At 41.1% G+C, this 19509-nt stretch overlaps 1 protein-coding gene across 1 annotated transcript; it reads right to left on the minus strand.

The window, feature by feature from the left end:
• Positions 1–290: 290 nt before the first annotated feature.
• Positions 291–10269, minus strand: CHRNA10 (cholinergic receptor nicotinic alpha 10 subunit). The gene is made up of 5 exons (XM_007491123.2): positions 9995–10269; positions 4219–4364; positions 3856–4010; positions 1719–2251; positions 291–1256 (listed from the first exon to the last, which is right to left on the minus strand). The coding sequence occupies exons 2-5, from the start codon at positions 4219–4221 to the stop codon at positions 790–792; spliced, it is 1158 nt and encodes a 385-aa protein (XP_007491185.2). The 5' UTR covers positions 4222–4364; positions 9995–10269; the 3' UTR covers positions 291–789.
• Between the last annotated feature and the right edge of the window lie 9240 nt (positions 10270–19509).

The following is a 19509-nucleotide window of genomic DNA, read 5'->3' on the forward strand; positions in this document are numbered from 1 at the left end:
CTAGGCAAGGCATTTATCCCCCATTGTCTAGCCCTTACCACTCTTCTGCCTTAGAACCAATACACAGTATTGATTCTAAGATGGAAGGCAAGGATTTAAAAAATAATAAATAATTATTCTACTTTCTCCTGATTACATGAGAAAGTAGTTTCCAACATTTCCTTCCTTCCTTCCTTCCTTCCTTCCTTCCTTCCTTCCTTCCTTCCTTCCTTCCTTCCTTCCTTCCTCCCTCCCTCCCTCTTTTCTTCCCTCCCTTCTTCCCTCCCTTCCTGAATTTCCTCACAGGGTGGTTTTTTGTTTGCTTTTTAAATTAATTTATTGATTTAGAATATTTTCCATGGTTACATGATTCATGATCTCTCTTCCCCTCTTCCCTCCCCCCTCCCCTAGCTGACAAGCAATTCCACTGGGTTAGACATGTATCACTCACAGTTTTGTTTTGAAAAAAATACTCTGTAAATGTTAAAAAGTTACAGAAACATGGATTAGTCTTATTATTTATCTGTTCAGCCCTCTGGACTCATATAGAACAATTTTCCCTCTTGCCCAGAGCAGCAGCTAAGGATCTGGGTTGTGTGTGTGTGTGTGTGTGTGTGTGTGTGTGTGTGTGTGTGTGTGTTTTGTTTTTGTTTTTTCCAAAAGAAGGACTTCCAGCTCTAAATCTTATAGGGTGCTCTCACTGGTCTAAGCCCTTACTTTCCAGGTCCCGGTTCTTGCCCCATGTCATGCCCCTTCTAGGTCCAAGGTCCTTCGAGGTTTCTGACTTCCAGCACCCAAAACCTTCCGTCCTCAGAGGGCATGGCCCAGGACCAGCAGGCTCATGGCAAGTACCATGACAAAGAAGACAGCTAGGAAAAATCGGTCTACCACTCTTGCCAACCGCTTCCAATCCCCTCTGAGACGCTGGGCAGCCCTATGGCTGCGGCAGGCAACCGCAATGGCACCTACATGGCGGAGAAGGGCCTCCTGGTGACAAGGGCAACGTGGCTCTGAGCAGGGCCCAGAGGCTGAACCTTGTCCCAGGCGAGGCTTGGGGTGCACTGAGGGGCGACGAGGAACAAGAGGGTGCTGGGCACCCCCACAGGGCTCTCCCCGCTCCCGGACACACAATCCTCGGGCCAAATAGCCTAACAAGAGTGTCTGAGCCCAGGCAGGCACAGGGCGGACACCTGGGCCACTGTAGTGCAGATTCATGATGAGGATGGTCAGTGCCGTGGAGGCTGTCACCAGTGCCATCGTGGTCATGTAGTACTTCCCTGCAGGAAGGAGACAACGTCTGGGATAAGCTAGTACCTTCTCCTCCCAGGATCAAGGGTTTGAAGGGTTGGGAGAGACCAGAAACCAGAGGGCTTAACCCCGACCCCCCCAGCCACCATGTGCTTTACCCGAAGTGACTGGTCTTTCTACTCTGGGGCAACACCAGCGGAATAACAGAATCCTTTTCTGTTTTGCATATAATAAGCATTCATTCCTTGTTTATCCTTCCTTGTTTCCTTCTCCTCCTACTTTTCCTTTCATCCTCTTCTTCCTCTACTCTGCTCATCATCTACTCCTCCAATTCTGCTCATCCATAAAGCAGCTCTTTTCCCTCCTCCCCGGGTTCACCGCGCAGTACCCCGAAGCCCAATCAGACCCACTGGTGAGGCTGGGGATGGGGCGGGGTTCTTGGGGGCCGGAGGGGTGGGATGTGGTCCAGCTGCCTCCCCCTTCTCACCCACCGATGAGGGGCACACTCTCGGCCGGGGGCATGTTCTCCGCCAGGAGCAGCTGAAAGACAGTGAGGGCCAGGAGGACAGTGACGCCCAGCGACACCTTCTCCCCGGAGTCTGCGGGCAGGTGGAAGGCGAGCGGGGCCAGCAGCGAGATGAGCACACAGGGCAGCAGGAGGTTGGCCACGTAGGCTGCGGCTCGGCGCTGGAGCAGCAGCGTGTAGGTCACATCTGGGTATGGCTCCGAACAGCAGCCGTAGGTGACCACGCTCCGCTGGGCAGGCATGCCCAGCACGCGCCACTCCACGTTCTCCACGAAGTCGGCCAGGCCGGCCCCCGGAGCGCCGGGCCACACGTCCAGCTGGTGGCCCACGTGGGTCCACGAGCCGAAGGTCAGGCGGCAGCTCTGTGAATCGAATGGGAAAGCCGCCACATCCACGCGGCACGAACTCCGGGTGATAGCGGGGGCGTCCCAGCGCACGCGGCCGTCATGCCGAAGGACCACATTGGTGCTAGCTGAAGCTGGCGGCTGTGTGTCTGCCCTACGGGGTGACATTGTGCGTGAGTGGGAAACGGGATAGAGCGTGAGGGGGCCAAAGGGACTTTGGGGGTGGGGAGAGCCGGCATGGAGTGGGGTAATCGAGCAGAAAGGTGCCTCTGGGATGAGAGCCGCCCCCCCAGCATTCATCGGGATTCCCCCTCCCTGCTTTCTTTCCCACCCGACCACTGAATCTCAGAGCTGGAAAGGCCTTCAGGGGCCCGCTGAGCTGACCTGTGCCAGAAGAATCCCTCTGCAACGTACTAGCAGATGGCCATCCACCTTTTGCTTGATAACGGCCGGTAAGAGAGAATCCTAAGCACCTAAAGCATCCTATTCCACTTTCGGATCCATCGCTTCCCCCAAAAGGCAGGTTTCTCTTCCCACCCTATTGCTCCCTCTACCTCTATCTCTATATTCCCTGTCCCATCTCTCTTTTTAAAAACCCCACCTTCCACCTTAGAATCAACAAATACTCTGTACTGGTTCCAGGGCAGAAGAGTGGTAAGGACTAGGCAACCTGGTTAAGTGACTTGAATCCTCCCCTAAATCCCTGGATCTCCTGCCTCCAGGCCTGACTCACTATCTCCTGGGCAGTTTTCTTCCCTTGGTGAGGTGACATTCTATTCTGTTTTCTTCTACCCCATTGCCTGTTCTTTCTCTTGCGCTGTCTCCCTGCTGTCCTCCTCCTCTTCTGCCATCTTCTCTTTCCCCTGGCCCTGGACCACATCCTCTCTGTTCCCCCTTTTCCTCTTCTTTCTGGCTTTTGCTTCTAATCTGTGATGCCTACCCACCCGGGCTTCTTCCACTGACTCCTCCCTCCTTCAGTTTCCTCCTCAGCTAGTAATTTGCCTTCTGCCTTGTTCCTCCTCCGCCCCCTCCTCTTGCCTGTTTCATTCCCTGCTCTGAACCTACTTTCTTTCAGTGCTTAAGCTGCCTCATTTCTCTGATGCTTTGTTTCCTCTTCTGCTTTATATTTTTTGCTGAGTTTTGTTTCCACTTTCTCTCCTTGGCTATAAATAAACGCTGCTATTGTACAGATATTGTAGATAGTTTTTGGCATGTCTTCTCTTCTATTAGAATGTGAGCTCCTTGGGGGCAGGGACTGCCTTTGCTTCTCTTTATAGCCCCAGAGCTTAGCACAGTATCAGTCACATAGTAAGTGCTTCAATAAATGCTTCTTGAGGGGTAGGTAGGTGGCTCAGTGGATAGAGTCCCAAGTCCAGAAATGGGAGGTCCTGGGGCCATATCTGGCCTTAGACACTTCCTAGCTGTGTTACCCTGAGCAAGTCACTTAACCCCCATTGCCTAGCCCTTACCACTCTTCTGCCTTGGAACTGATACCTAATATTGACTCTAAGAGAGAAGGTAAAGATTCAAAAACAACAACCATAAATGCCTACTGACTGACAATTTGGGATATTATAGTCTAGATTGATTTGTCAAAGAGCCTGGTATGCTGTACTTTAGTTTCTTCATCTATAAAATGGGGATAATAATAGCACCTGCTTCACAGAAGAAACATTGTGAAGATCAAATAAAGTAATAGAAAGTGCTTTGCAAACATTTAAGGTCTATATAATATTGGTTATTATTATAGAGTCATACTTGTTATAGAGCACGATGTCAGGTCTCCAGACCAAACTGCTGGGGATTCTTATGGAATCAAGACCCCCGTAGACCTCTGGCTCCCAGCACAAGTAAGCATCAGCCCACTCCTGGCGAATCCATAGGTATAGGGTCAGCACCTGATTTCGTTCATCCTGAGGAGGAGCAGGACTGGTGAGAGATACCCAAATGCCCTACAGATGGTGTAACACCCATAAATACACCTACCCAGAAGCATACACCCAATTATACACATATGTGGTTGTACAAAGACAACTATTTATAGACAATCACACACACAGTAAGACACAAGGACTTTCTGACCTTTATACATATAGTCACACACCCATTGCTCCCACTCACCATGTCAATGATCTGGGACAGCGTCACATCCAGGGTCACATTTAGGGCTTGATCTGTGTCCTTCACAGGCCGAAGGGCACTAGTATAGTTGGTAAAGAGGTCATGGAGCAGTTTCTGTGCAAGCTTTCCTTCAGCTGCTTGGGAACCTGAAAGCAGGAAGGGAGAGAATGTGGAGAGATCTACTATCCATCTAGTATCTAGTTTCAATTCAGCTGCCATCTTGCTTTCCACTCTATCGTCACCACCCGCCATCTTTTATCTAGCCATTTTTCAGGCATCATCTACTTTCTATCTTCCATCCAGCCACTATTCACTATCATAACCGTTCATCCACGCTCTATCTAGCCACCATTTATATACAGTATATTCACCATCATTATCGTCTGTCTATCTGCCATCCACTACCCATCCATTGTCCACTCTCCATAATCCATCATCCATTTGTCTACTATCCATTTGCCATCCTACCATCCACTCTTCAAAGTCGTTTACTGTTCAATACATTTGTACTGTCCTTCATTCATTTGTCATCTACCATTTGTCTGTTAATAGTCTGTCCACTACCATCAACTGTTCATCCACCTGCCATTTATTAACCTATCATCCACCATTCAACATTCATATCACATTCAACTTATATCCCAACTCTCCATGATCCATCATTTACAAAATCATAAAGTACAAGATTTCCAAGGGACCACAGAGGCCATCCAGTACAATCTCTATTTGAACAAAGATCCCTACATATCAAAGCCTGATAAATGGTCATCCAACTGTTTCTGGAAGAACGCCAATGAGTCTCGAAGCCACTACCCTCCTGAGGAAGCCCATTCTATTAGGTAAGCTCTCTTGAGCTTACATCAAATCTGAATTTGTCTCTTTGCAGTTTCCTTCAGTTGCTCCAAATTCTATTGTCTGGGGTCAAGCCAAATAAGTATGCTTACCCTACCAAGCGATAACCCTTCAGATTCTTGAAGAGAAGGAACATATAACCCAATTCCTCAAGACTTTTATTTTTAAAGGCAACTATTTTAATAAATATTCTTGATTTAAAACGTGAAACATATCTCCCACTTTCTGGTTTCATATATTTTTATGTGCAATCACTCTATCAGTCATTTTTGCTTAATTTCTTTCTTTTCCTATAGATGAGCTGTCTGTTCAGTTCAGAGTTTTCAGGAGTACACCTGAAAACAACTGTGCTGTAAAGCCACAATGATAAAAATTTTTAAAAAGTTTTTGATATAGAAAGTATCCTCACTGGGATGTTTCAGCTATTGCATTTAAAAAAAACATTTTTTTCTCATTCATCTCATTTCCAATTATAATCATCATTTTAATTCTTTCATTTCTTTTCTCAAAGATAAGGTGGTATTTTCACTGATTATAGCCTTTTTATTTATTTATTTTTATTTTATTTTTATTGTCATGCAGAACATACTTCCATATTGGACACTGCTGTAAGAGCAAACTCATACGTAACCAAAATCCTAAAATAAAACCATAAATACACTGATGCAAAAGATGACTCCAACAGTTCTTTCTGGAGGTGGATAGCATTCCCCATCATAAGTCTTTCAGAATTGTCCTGGATCATTGCATTGCTGAGAGTGGCCAAGTTTTCACAGATAATCATGAATAATATTGCTATTATTATGTACAATGTTCTCTCAGTTCTGTTTATTTTACTCTGCATCAGTTCCTACAGATCTTTCCAGCTTTTTCTGAAATCACCTTATCATTTCATATAGCACAATAGTATTCCATCACCAATATGTACCACAGTTTGTTCAGCCATTCCCCAACTGATGGATACCCCCTCAATTTCCCTTTTTTTTTGCCACTACAAAAAGAGCAGCTATAAATATTTTTACAAGTAGGTCCTTTCCTCTTTTTTATTATCTCTGGCATACAGACCAGTAGTGGTATTCAGGTTCATAGGGTAAGCACAATTTTATAGCCCTTTGGGCATAGTTCCAAATGGTCCTCCAGAATGGTTGGTTAATGTCTCCAACAACACATTAGTGTCTCAATTTTGCCACATCCCCTCCAACATTTACTGCCATATTGTCAATAGGTGTGAGATGGTATTTTACCCAGCATTATTTTAATTTTCATTTCTCTAGTCGAGTGATTTAGAACATTTTTCATATGATTATTGATGGCTTTGATTTCTTCATCTGAAAATTACTTGTTCACATCTTTTGAACATTTGTCAATTGCAGAATGGCTTACATTCTTATAAATTTGACTTAGTTCTCTATAAAATTGAGAATTATACCTTTATCAGAGACATTTGTTATAAAAATTTTTCCCAGTTTGTTGCTTCCCTTCTAATATTGGTTACATTCATTTTCTTTGTATAAAACATTTTTAATTGAATATAATCAAAATTATTCATTTTACATCTTAGAATACTCTCTATTTCTTGTTTGGTCAGAAATTCTTCCCTTCTCCAAAAATCTGCCAGGTAAACTATTCTGAGTTCCCCTAATTTAATTATGGTATCCCTCTTTATAGCTAAATCATGTATCTATTTTGACCATACCTTGGCATAGGTTGTGAGATATTGGTCTATACTTAGCTTCTGCCATACTGTTTTCCAATTTTCATAGCAGTTTTTATTAAATAGTGAGCTTTCTCAAGTCTTTAGATTAAATATGCTCACTGTCTTCATTCTAAATCTCCTTAATAGCATTTTTCACTCTTTCCTTCTTTGCTCCAGTTCCAGGGGAAGAAGTGATCCTTCTTCTTGCAGACATCTCTGTTTTCTGGCCCCTCAGATCTCTTCTGAATGCTCACCTCTTTATTTATCCCCTCTCTATCTGCTAATTACTTTACTATTGTTTATAAACATGCCCAAATTTCCCCCCATTCTTAAAAATGATCAACCAGGTGATAGAGTGAATAAAGCACTGAGTCTGGAGTCAGGAAGACCCGAGTTCAAATATAACCTCCAACACTAGTTGACTGACCCTGAGCTAAAAAAAACCACCAACTTTATTTGTCTCAGTTTCCATATCTGTAAAATGGGAAGAATAAATAGTACTTACCTCCCAGGATTCTTATGAGGATCAAAAGAGATAATAATTGTAAAGTACTTGGCATAGGGCATAACACATTCTATATAAATGTTGGCTATTACTTTTATTTTTGAAACCTTCCCTTGATCCTACTCCCTCTTTCCTCCTTTTCACAGTCACTCTTAGGTATACTTTTTTTAATTTCACATTTCACTTGTCAGTTCTTTGAAGAAGTCCAGACCCTATCACTGAACTGAATTTTCTCTCTTCCCAATTATCAGTGATCTCTTAATTTCCAGGTTTGATGGGTTTTTCCTGTTCTTATCCATCAAGACCTCTCCTTAACATTCGACATCGTGGACTACTCCCTCCTTTCCCCTTGAGTTTTCATGATACTGTTGTCTTTTTGTTTTCCTCCTACCTGTCTGCCCATTCCCTTTTTAGAGTTATTTGCTGGATAAACATCCTTATCCCTCAACTACATGTAGGGTTTGTGCTCTAGGACCCTGTCCTCTTATTTTCTCTCTCCCTTCTCTCTCAGTTGACTTCATCAGCTCATTTGGGCTCAGCAATCAGCCTTTATGTAGAGCACTACTAGATTTAGATACCCAGTTCAGTCTCTCTCCTGAACCCAAGTCTCCATGCTTTTGACTCCTAATTGGACATTTCCAGCTCAGAAGCTCTGAAGGGCATCTAAGAGTCAATAGCCAAAAATAGCGCTTAATTTCTTTCTTTCTAAACCTTTCCCTCTTCTTTATTTTCCTAGTTCTATTAAGGACATCACTATCCTTTGAATTACCCAAGTGTAACAACCTGAGAGTCAGCCTCAGTCTTCCCTCTCCTTTATTTCTCATATCCTTTAGTAGCCAAGTTTTGTCAATTTTCCCTCCACACTGTATTTCTGTCCATTTCCTTCCCTCCATTCACATGGCTACCATTCCAGTATAGGCCCCCCTCATTCTCTTCTGGATTATTGTAACGGTCATCTAACCCATATCCCTGCCTCAAGTCACTCTTCTACTTTTCCTCTGCACAGTGGCCAAGTTGAAAATCCTTAAGGATAGATCTTAGCCTAGCTCAAGGGTCTCTCATTCCACTAGGATAAAATTGAAATCCTTCTGTTTGTTTGTTTGTTTGTTTGTTTGTTTGTTTTTCTTTAAACTCTTACCTTCTTTCTTAGACAATACTATGTTTTGGTTCCAAGGCAGAAGAGCAGTAAGGGCTGAGCAATGGGGGTAAGTGACTTGCCTAGGGTCACACAGCTAGAAAATCTGAACATAGATTCAAACCCAAGATTTCCCATATGGCTCTCAATGCACTGAGCCACCTAGGTGCCCTCCTCTCCTTGTCTTTTAAAGCCCTTCAGAGCCTGGTTCCTGGCTGTTTCCATGTTTATTGCATAATACTTCCCCTCATGCATCCTATGTATTGCCAAAGTGACCTGCCTGCTCTTCCCCACATATGACAATCCATCATTCATCCCTGGATCTTACACAATTTGTCCCCAATGCTTGAAATGTACAGCCTCCTCCCCTCTACCTTACAGAATCCCCAGCTTCCTTCAAAGACCAACTCAATGGTTGAAAGAAGAAGGAAATAACTCCAAGAAGCCTACCTAAACCTACAGTTGCTAGTACCCTTCTCCTAGAAATTATCTTATGTATATATATATATATATATATGTATATATATATATGATGGTATTTACTTTTCTATGTACATGTTGTTTCCCCCCAAAAGAAGGTGAGCTCCTTGATATTTGATTTTTCTTTTCTTCTTTCTTTCTTTCCTTTCTTTTTCTTTCTTTCTTTCTTCCTTCCTTCCTTCCTTCCTTCCTTCCTTCCATCTTTCTTTCTTTCTCTCTTTCTTTCTTTCTTTCTTTCTTTCTTTCTTTCTTTCTTTCTTTCTTTCTTTCTTTCTTTCTTTCTTTCTTTCTTTCTTTCTTTCTTTCTTTTTTCCTAGCAGAGTAGGAACTTAATAAATACTTGTTGAATGAATGAATGAACTGGTATGTCATGATCCTTTCTTATTCTTCATTATTCTGGTTGCATTCCTGAGTGCCCTTGGTTTATCAATATCTATTCTAAAGAACAGTAGCTAGGACCAAATATAGTACTTTAATTATGATCTGTTCAATGCAGAGCAGACTGGAATTATAACCCCAAGATTATGCCTCAGTGTGGCCTAAAATCAAATTAACTTTTTTGCTGCAGTTTCACATGGACTTATATACTTTTGCTATTCATCTTCCCCCATCTACCCATCAACCATCTAGCCAGTATTCATTTGCTATCCACTATCGATCCATCTGTCTACTCACCATTCACTAATACACCATCCATTTTCCATCTACCAGATTCATTTACCACCCATCACCCATCCTTGGCTTCCCCCACCTTCCCAACATTCACCCATACATACCATTACAAGCAATTCAAATGTCCATTCTCTATCCCTTCCCCACCCACTCTCTGGCATTCATCCTGTGCCCTCCTATAAAAAGTGGTTCCTATACCTGGAAGGAGCTGGGGTGAGAGCAAGAGACACAAGCTTGAGGAGAGCATCCAGGGGGTGAGATAGGAGACCCCACAAGGTCCCATCATATAGGCTGCAACAGGCTGGAGAGGTGCAGAGGTTGGGGTAAGGTTGTGTCTCAGAGGTCTGCCTCCTCATGCAAAGAACTGGCACTCTGAGTATAGCAAAAGACAGACAGCATTATGGACTGTGGAGTCCAGGGTACCTTCCATACTTACCTGTAATCCCCTGCCCCACTGAGCTGTCCCTCAGAACCAGTTTCAGAGTTGGAAGAGAACATCAAGTTCGAGTAATAGCTGAACAAAAGCCTCCACACAACAGCTCCGACCAGTGGCAAGCCAATCTCAATTTGAAAACTTTCAGGGATGGGAAATCCACCATGTCTAAGGCAACCCCTGCCATGTTGACAATGCTCTCTGTGTTAGGAATTTATTCCTTTTAGTTCAGATGAAATGTGCCCCTTTGTAGCTTCCTCCCTGCCTTCCTTTTCTGCTCTCTGGATCCCAAAAGATTCAGGATAAAAAGGTCTAATCTGAAAAAGACCGTGGTCTTTTTCCTCCTGATTAACATCCAACATGTTAACTCCCATCTGTCACATCTTCAAATTTGTTAAACATGTCTTGACTGAGTCTCCTGTCTTTCTTTTTCTTCAGCTGCCCAATCTGTCCAGTTTCCAGTGATTCAATCCCCCACATTTCCTCTCTCTTGTTTCTCTTTTCTCTCCTTCCTCCCTCTCCACATACACATGTGCACATACATACACACACAAACCTGAGATAGCAGCTGTGGCAGCAGCAGATGAGAGATCAGGATGATGGATGGAAGGACCCCCAAAACTATCCTTACCAACCTGGGTGGACCCTGCAGTTTGGATACATCCCAGAACTTCCCCACCTCCACTTCTTTAACATCCTTTCCTCCCACCCCACCATACGAACAAAACAGTTGAAACCTCAGCCCAAGGGTGGCTCAATTATTCATTGAATGTAAGAAATGCTAGCCTTGGGAGAGGGACATCCAGACCAATGCCTGAATGCCCAGATCATTTTTACCTCTACTTCCTCTCATCCCCTCCTGATGGCTAAGATTTGAGGGTGGCTCAGTCTCCCATTTCCACTCCCACACCCCCAGACCACAGGCACTGGCTGTCATTGCCAGGCTTGTCCTTGATGCACAGATCTCTGAGTGTTAGGGCTACTGCTCATTGACCATGACTGAGTTCTTGCCAGGGATATGCTGGACTCAGCGCAGGAAAGTTGATTTTTAAATTTTCAGTGTCAGCATTTAAACCTCAGAATTCAGCAAATGTCAAAAGTCAGAGCTTGGTTTGTTTTGTTGATTGTCTAGATTTCAAAAGTGATGGTTAAAAAAATCTTAATAAAATAGATTAAATTTTAATGTGTGTCAAACTTATTTTTCCAGAGTCAATATTTCTGGTTTCTATCTTTAAAACCACTCAGAGGGGACAGATAGATAGTTCAGTGGATAGAAAGTCAGGTCGGGAGATGGGAAGTCCTGGGTTCAAATACAGCCTCAATCACTTCCCAACTGTGTAACCATGGGCAAGTGACTTAACCCCTACTGCCTAGCAATTTAGATGAAATCAAAGCTATCAATAATCATGATAAAAATGTTCCAAATCCCTCTTGATTAGAGAAATGAAAATTTGAAACAACTCTGAGGTATCACTTCACACCTAGAAGATTGGCCAATATGGCAGCAAAGGAAAGTGATAAATGTTGGAGGGGATGTGGCAAGTTGGGACATTAATGCACTGCTGGTGGAGTTGTGAATTGATCCAAACAATCTGGAAGGCAATTTGGAACTATGGCCAAAGGGCACTAAAAGATTAAATAGCCTTTGATTCAGCTATACCAAAAAGATAAAAAAATGGGAAAGGACCTGTTTGTACAAAAATATTTATAGCTGCACTTTTTGTGGTGGCAAAGAATCAGAAATTAAAGGAATGTCCCTCAATTGGGGAATGACTAAACAAATTGTGGTATGTAATGGTGAAGGAATACTACTGTACTATCAGGAATGATGAACTGGAGGATTTCAGAAAGAGCTGGAAAGACCTCCATGAACTGATGCAGAGGGAAATAAACAGAACCACGAGAATATTGTACGCAGTAACTGCAAAATTGTGGAACGATGAATCGTGATAGACTTTGCTACAAACAGCAAAGGATGATCCAGGACAATTCTGAGGGATTCATGACAAAGAATGCTGGCCACCTCCAGAGAAAGATCTATTGGAGTAAGAGTGCAGATGGAATTGCTTCTTAACTCTGTAAGTGGGGAGGAAAGAGAGGAAGAAAACAATATGAATCGTATAACTTTGGAAAACTTATGTCTAGATTTGTTATTGGAATAAAATAAAGATAAAAAATAAATAAAAGCAAAGCTTGATCATAAAAAACCACTACCACCCAAAACTTAGTTTAAATACCATCAATGCATGAAGCATTTCCTGACTTCCTGTCCCACCTTGCCGGTACTCTCCCCGGACAAACTATCTTGTTCTTTTGATATATACTTCTATGTTGTCTCCAATTCCCATACCCACAAACTGAGTTGTTTTTTTTTTTTTTATTAATTTTAAGGGGGCAGCTGGGTAGCTCAGTGAATTGAGAGCCAGGCCTAGAGATGGGAGGTCCTAGGTTCAAATTTGACCTCAGACACTTCCTAGCTGTGTGACCCTGGGCAAGTCACTTAACCCCCATTGCCTAGCCCTTACTACTCTTCTGCCTTGGAACCAATACACAGTATTGTTCTTTGGGAGAACCCCTTGCGGAGAAGACTCATTGTATTAAACACTGGGAAAGATAGACTGTGGCTATCCTCATAGGGATGCTCTGTGAGTCTCCCTCCAGCCAGGCATCTTTGAGGTTAACATTAATTTCTCTCCTCTCCCTCTTCTGTGCAGAGTAGCTGGGTTGTTTCATTTCTGTCCTGCCAAGTATCAGTTCACTACAAAGTGTTGCTGTCTGAGTCCCTGTCACCTTAGCACAGTGCCTGGCACATAATAGGCACTTAATAAATGATCACTGATTTTGTTTGACTGGACTTGCCATCTATTGTCAGAACTCTCCCAGGTCTTGGGTAGACCCCAGCTCCTACTTTGAGATCCATCCAGCGGTCTCTCTGAAGGTCTGGACTTACTCTAAGTGTGACGATCCAGTCAAGTAATGGAGATGAGAGGCTATGTGCTCAATCCCACATGCATAGGTGTCACATAGCGTTCTGCCATAGCACAGAGGTTTGTTTATTATATAGGTTTGTGATTACATACTTCTTTGGCACACAATCAATTTTCTACATATGTGTTTCCATAGTACTTAACAACATATGCATAGCCTAAGGAGATAGTCAATGAAATATTGTTGTGTAAATGCCAAAACTGTAAGGATAATTTTAGTGTTTTGACTTAATATCTAAATAAGTGGTCACCATGGGAAATTCCCAAATATGAAAATACCCAAGTCAGCTGGGATTTATGGAGATTTTAATTAATAAATAAAGAAGGAATTAAGGGAAGGAGAGAGAGAGAGAGAGAGAGAGAGAGAGAGAGAGAGAGAGAGAGAGAGAGAGAGAGAGAATTAATTTAAACTGCTCTGGCTCAGGCTGAGCCAAGCAGTAGTTAAAAGCCTAGGCAAAAGTGACCTCCCTGAGCCTAAGGGAGACCGAATCAGTCTTATTGCTCACCACAAGACCCATCCCCAAGCAAGCTCCAGTCCTCCACTGAATCTCCTGAACTCCAAATTTATTCTGAACTGACTTTTTACCCTTCCTTTTAAAGAAAAATTTCTCTTATGTCACCTCCCCTAAATTTTCATGCCTACCAATCACAGTAGATGCTTTTTTCCAGGACTGTCCATTCTTAGTTTTCACCACTCTTTAGTTCACACCTTTCCTGGTTAGATTATATCTTCTGAGTACTTCACACCTCTTTCTTAAGCTTGCCTTTTGTAATTTACTTGACCTTTTTGTGATTAATTTAACCTTTACAGGTACTTAACACCTTTTTGTATTAGATCTAAAAATAGACCTATCTTAAGGTTCTAGCTTCACTATAAAGTATGAGTTAAGTACCTTCATTGTTCAAACAGGAGTTTACAACTTTATCTTCCCCTAAGGCACTGTCTAAGTAGGGTGGAGTAATTTTAAAAGTTCTCAATACATTCTTAATTCTTGTTAGACCAAGTATCTGCATTGTTACAATAAGGGAATACTTAGACCAAATCTTCTAAGGTACAGTCTGAGTAGTTTTTAAGATTCACAGTTGTTATAGATGAATGACATAAACAGGGTGATGTAGAGGTTAGTTCTCCCTGACCTAAGGAGAATCATTGTTACTTTTGGTAAGCTTTCACAATCAATCACAATTATTTAGGAGATGGGTAACAAAATATTTCATAGCTAGGTACAAGGTTAGAAGGTAATTTGAGACAGACCAGATTTAGGGTTTTCCTCAATTTACAAGTTCCATTTTTCTTGTTTTACTTTAAAGCACTTGGCAATGTTGCCTGTTTCTGTCTACAGTGGAGTGTGTCTTGAAGGTGATTGATGTTCTTGGCTTGCCTGGCTTGTAATGGGAGTCAATGTAACTCTGTGAAGAGGGAAAGGAGGGAGGTAATGGGCAATGATCTTTAGGTTTTAATTCTGTGAATGTAATCTCTTAGGTTATTAATCTGGGGGGATTAAGGTAGGATATATATTTATTCTATAAATCTTTGCTCATATCATTTCTTTCATATTGGAGAGATAACAGTAATCATCTGTTATTAAGGGAAGTTAAAGAGAGAGAAGGCAAAGAGGGAGATCAGTGGGGGCCTCATCAGCACCCATCTCCCAAACTGTGACCTTGTCAGGCAGTGGCCTCCAGCATCTCTTCCTTTTTTGTTTTGTTTTTAAATGAAGTGACTTCAATTCATCTTAGACTTGATATAGGGTAGAACCTAGTCATGGATGATGACTGTTGTGCTGTGTGGACTCCTTGAGTAATGGCTGCTGTGGAAGTTGCTAGGGATGTAAGCTTAAAGTGGCTTAAACTTTGGGAAACCAATTGTGGAGCATAAATGCCTAAATATTGTTCAACAACAAATACAGTGAAGGGATTAGAACAATTGTTTAAAATACATTGTGAACAAGAAATTCTAAGAGTCATGAGGGATAACATATGCATCTGTAGGACCACTGAAAAAATCAGAGTCATTTGAAGGCAGCAGTGCAATCAGGAGGTGAAAATTCCTACTTGTGTTTGGACTGCAGATGTCTTGATTTGTTCTCAAGTTGGTAGAGCATTCTGGGCTGTTGTCTTAACACAGTCTCTCTGTATCTGCATTCTCTTCATCACCTTCCTGCTGGGGTGTGTCATGCAGCTTGCTGTTGGGATGGGGGTCATGGTGAGGACATGCCCTAAAGGTCCTAACCTTTAACTTAAAAATTTATATTATACATCCCTAGTAAATAGCTAAATTATACTTTTGACATTTAATTGTAGGCTAATCAGAATCTCAGAAGTGTAGGGAAAAAGATCTTGTTTTAGAAATATACATGAATAGACTAAGCATCAGATATCAATAAAGGCAAGGTATAATAGATGTGGTTACTTTCTTCTCGGAGGACAAAAAGTTTCACCCATAATCAACAATACTCCAATTTCAACTATTATCATAATTTGGAAACAGGTTGCTTGCATGTTCACATATTTACCTCAAATAAGTAAAGTATAAGGTTCTTAATTAAATTTGCTGCATAGAAGCTTTACTTATGTACATATCACTGTAGTGGTGAAAAATTATCCTATCCTATCTTAAAGTGTGTTTAAATTTAGTATAATCCTACTTATGATAGAATTTTTTAGTGCTCTCTAAGAATCCTTTTAATTGCAGTAGAAAAAGGGAGGGGTAGCAGGTAAGTTGCTGTAACAGGGAAAAAAAGAGTGTGTGTGTGTGATGAGACAGGTTAACTCAAAAATTAAATTAAAATCTTTAATAGTAGTGTTTTAAAATTATAGGATCTTTGTTTTCAAAATTATATGTGAATTCCCATACATAAAGGTGGATAATGGAGTCTGTTTTCCAGTAACTGATAAAATTATTTGTAATCAAAAAACCTGTTTCTGGTTGTCAGCCAGTATATATCTGTTTAACTCTAGTTGGGAGGAGAAAGAAAAGGAGGGGGAGTGAGGGAATGATTTCATCAAGCTTGTATCCTAGCAACTCTAAACAATCTCCTTTGAGGGGTTAACACACTCAACTTCTCAAAATGTGATCCTAAATTTATATCATGGATGTATTATGGTTCATACAGATGCATCTACAGGAAGGACTGACATGTTGATGTAAAAAGGTAATCTAGATATTTTTTCAAAAATGTATCCTAACCACTTACACCATGAATCTTTTAATTCTGATATATTCTCATTGGCATCTTAAACAGTTGATCCAAATTATTCATGTTATTGTATTACTAATTCGGGTTAACTAACTTTAGCATATCAATTGCTGTGAATAAGGGGGAACTCAGTTCTTTAACCTGAGCTTCTTTAGAATTCTGAATTTGTAGTTTGGACTTTGCAGTTTTATCACATAGCCAAATTGTGTAGTTTCATTTAAAAGACCCTTTTTGTTGTTGTTGTTATTTCTGGTAAAGTTCATATTTTTACTTAATAGTAGTATATAGAAATTCTCGTATTTGGGCATACTCAAATAAGCTCTTAAAATTCCTGTTAATATATCTTATCAGATCAAGGTCTATTCTAGCTGTCAATTAATTGCCTCCAGCACTCCTACATGAGAGAGAGTGTCTATGTCCAACCAGCTTCTTGCAGGAATGGGGCAGAATGCTTTTCCTTATTTCTGATTTGTCTAGATTAAGTTTAGGTTGAGTTGGAATTATAGTCTATCCCTGAGGGGTAAGAGAGTGTGAAGATTAAATTTAATTCTCCCCTGATTATAAAAATTAAATTAACTCCTCTGCCCATTTTTAGATCTAATCACTAAAAATCCCATTTAATCATTAAGTGGGAAGGTCTGTGCAATAGTGGGTGACAAATCAAAATCGACTGACTGCCTCCTGGGCAGTCCTAAGCAAGGCTTTAGACTATGATTTGTCCACATAAAAAGTAGAGGAATGCACAGGAAGTGATGCAAAAGAAAGTGTCTTTAAAAGGAATTGCAACTTCATTCTTTGGAGTTGAGACTAGAGAAGAATCCGCTGACTGGACCTGGGACCCTCTTCCTGGTGAGGCTGTTCTTAAATCTCTCCCTTTGGACTAACACTTGGTGAGTGAAAAAGGCTGACTCCTTTCCTGGATTTTCTGAAGAGAGTAGCCTCAGGAGAGACCTATCCTCTCGAGAGAGGCTCCTTGCATCCTCAGGTCCTTTTCTACAAGGGCTGAGGCTTCTCTGGTTAAGGACTAAACTCCCCTGCTTGGTTTTGAGCCAGGGATTAAAGTAAATTACTTAGTGCTTGGGCTAGATGTCTTACCCTATCCTCTCTCGATTTTATTACTTCATTCTTTCTATATTTTGTAAATAAATGATAAATAAATCTCTTTGGAATAAATTAAATTCCTGGTGACCCTATTCTTAAATAATCCAGCCCAACCTTTTATGTAAACCCCTTTTCCCCCTTTACAGTAGAGAGGAAAGTGATTTGCTTGCCACGGAATGTTAGAAATATTGGCATTTGATGCATTTCCTTGCTACTTATAGCAAGGTATTAATATTTATATAAAATACCAAATAATTGCTATTTTAAGTAAAGTGTTCTTGGCTACTGAATGATTTTATTAAGTGATTTTAACATCATTGGATCTAAGAGAAAGCAATGAATTTCCAATGGGATAGGACCAATGAGGCAATAAGGAAGAAGGGACTCTCAATAAAGACTATGCACACTCCTTCATTATACATTATTATGGTCAGTGTAGATTAGTCTTGTTCTACCTCAAAAAGATTTGCTCCAAATATTTTGGCAATATAGGACTTTTTCCTCTGTTGGACATAAGATGAGGTATATCTTTAGTAGGTGGTACAAACAGATCAAAATAGATAAACAATTTCAGCACTTTGCTCAAATAATGCTGTCATTTCCAGAATGGTTAGACAGGTGAATGGTTTTATCAGTATAGTATTAGTGTTTTTCTTCCCCCAGAGCCTCCAGCATTGATTATTTCCACCTTTTATCATCACACAAAGCATCTTTCTGTATAATAACTCTTTAAGTAAAAGAAATTATTATTCTCCCCCTTCAACAACTTTTTTCTCTCCAGCTGCCTACGACATAGATTATGGTCAATAATTATGTGTTAGTTTCATTTTTTGTTTTAAACAATTTACACCTCCAGAGGCAGATGGGTGGCTTGGTGGATTGAGATTCAAATGGAGATATTGTCAGTCTTGGTAGGCTTCCTTATGGTATGTGTTCAAAATAGATTTCTGGGTTTTTTTGGGTGGTTATTTAGATGTTTTTGAAGAGGAAGGAAAAGGAGACACTGATGAGTAGTCACCATTAGGTACAGTTATGGATACTGATTCCAAGATGGAAGGTAAGGGTTTTTAAAAACAAACAAACAAAAAATTTTCACCTCCACAGAGCTTGAGTGTGTGTGTGATATTTGCAAAGGGAGAGCTAGAAACCCAAGGTCTCAAGGATGTGTGTTCATTTGTTTGTGGGTAGTCCTAGGAAAATGACCAACCCCCAGGAACTCGGTGTCAGGAGTGACAAAATGTCAACTGATCGCCTGTTATTGGAGAGGCTGAAAATTGTGGTTTGCTTTGAGCTTGGTTATGAGCTACAGTAATAAGCTAAGCCAATTAGTTTCTCTAATAAGTCCAGCACTGATGTGGTGCGTATTCCGTAGGAGAGGGCTACCTATGGAGAAGGGAACAAGCCCAGGAGGGAACAGAACAAAGATCCTGTGCCAGTTAGTAGTGGGACTGGGCCCATGATTGGTCTTCCAACCTTTGGGAGAGGAAAAAAAATTCATAATGAGTTGACTGGTAACAAATACTAAGGTAATCAAAGAAAAAAGCTATCCTGGGACTGCTGCCTTAGAAAAAGGGGGATAGAGTGGATGCTAGAAAGGACTCGCAATACTTTTTTGCTTGTTTTCTCTACCAAGAAGAATCATTTTTATTTTTTAAATTTATTTTAAAAATGTTTTTCTATCCCTTCCCTCTTCCCTCCCCCCTCCCGGAGCTGACAAGCAAAGAGTCATTTTTAGCCTGGGAAGATTAAAACAGAATTAGTTATCAGGAAATTGGAACAAAGGTAAGTGAGAATATGTTCAGAGTTCAATGAGTTCAAGTCGCCAGAGCTAGGCAAATCACATTCACAGTGTTTCAGAAAAGAACTGGCAGATGTAATTGCTGAGTCACTATGAACTTGGAATAAATGTGGACACTCAAGAGGTGTCACAGAACTGGAGATGGGCAAAAATGTTGATTTTCCAAAAAAGGGAATGTTTGGATTCTCTGGACTAGATGCAAATGAATTTGACGTCCATTCTTTTGCCAGAATTCTTGAAGGGATTTCTAAAAGGCCTATTTGTGAATACTTAGAGAGGCAGGTTAAAAAACAGAAAATGAATTAGATGCAATACACTAGACAAGGAAGACTCAGAAATAACAACTCAGCAATGTTCAATAAACGCAGAAATAGAAATTACCTAAGAAAAGACTCCTTATCTAAAAAGAATGTTTAAGAAAACTGGAAAGCA

Source organism: Monodelphis domestica, chromosome 4 (assembly GCF_027887165.1).
Source record: "Monodelphis domestica isolate mMonDom1 chromosome 4, mMonDom1.pri, whole genome shotgun sequence".
In the NCBI taxonomy this organism is placed as follows: Eukaryota; Metazoa; Chordata; class Mammalia; order Didelphimorphia; family Didelphidae; genus Monodelphis; species Monodelphis domestica.

Bases quoted from the DNA above. Each gene is read 5' to 3' on its own strand.
- CHRNA10 (XM_007491123.2), bottom strand. The intron at 2,252-3,855 runs GTATGACTCTAT...GTCACCCCGTAG, and splicing joins GACATCGTGCTCTATAACAA to GGCAGACACACAGCCGCCAG. The intron at 1,257-1,718 runs GTGGGTGAGAAG...TCCTTCCTGCAG, and splicing joins CGAGAGTGTGCCCCTCATCG to GGAAGTACTACATGACCACG.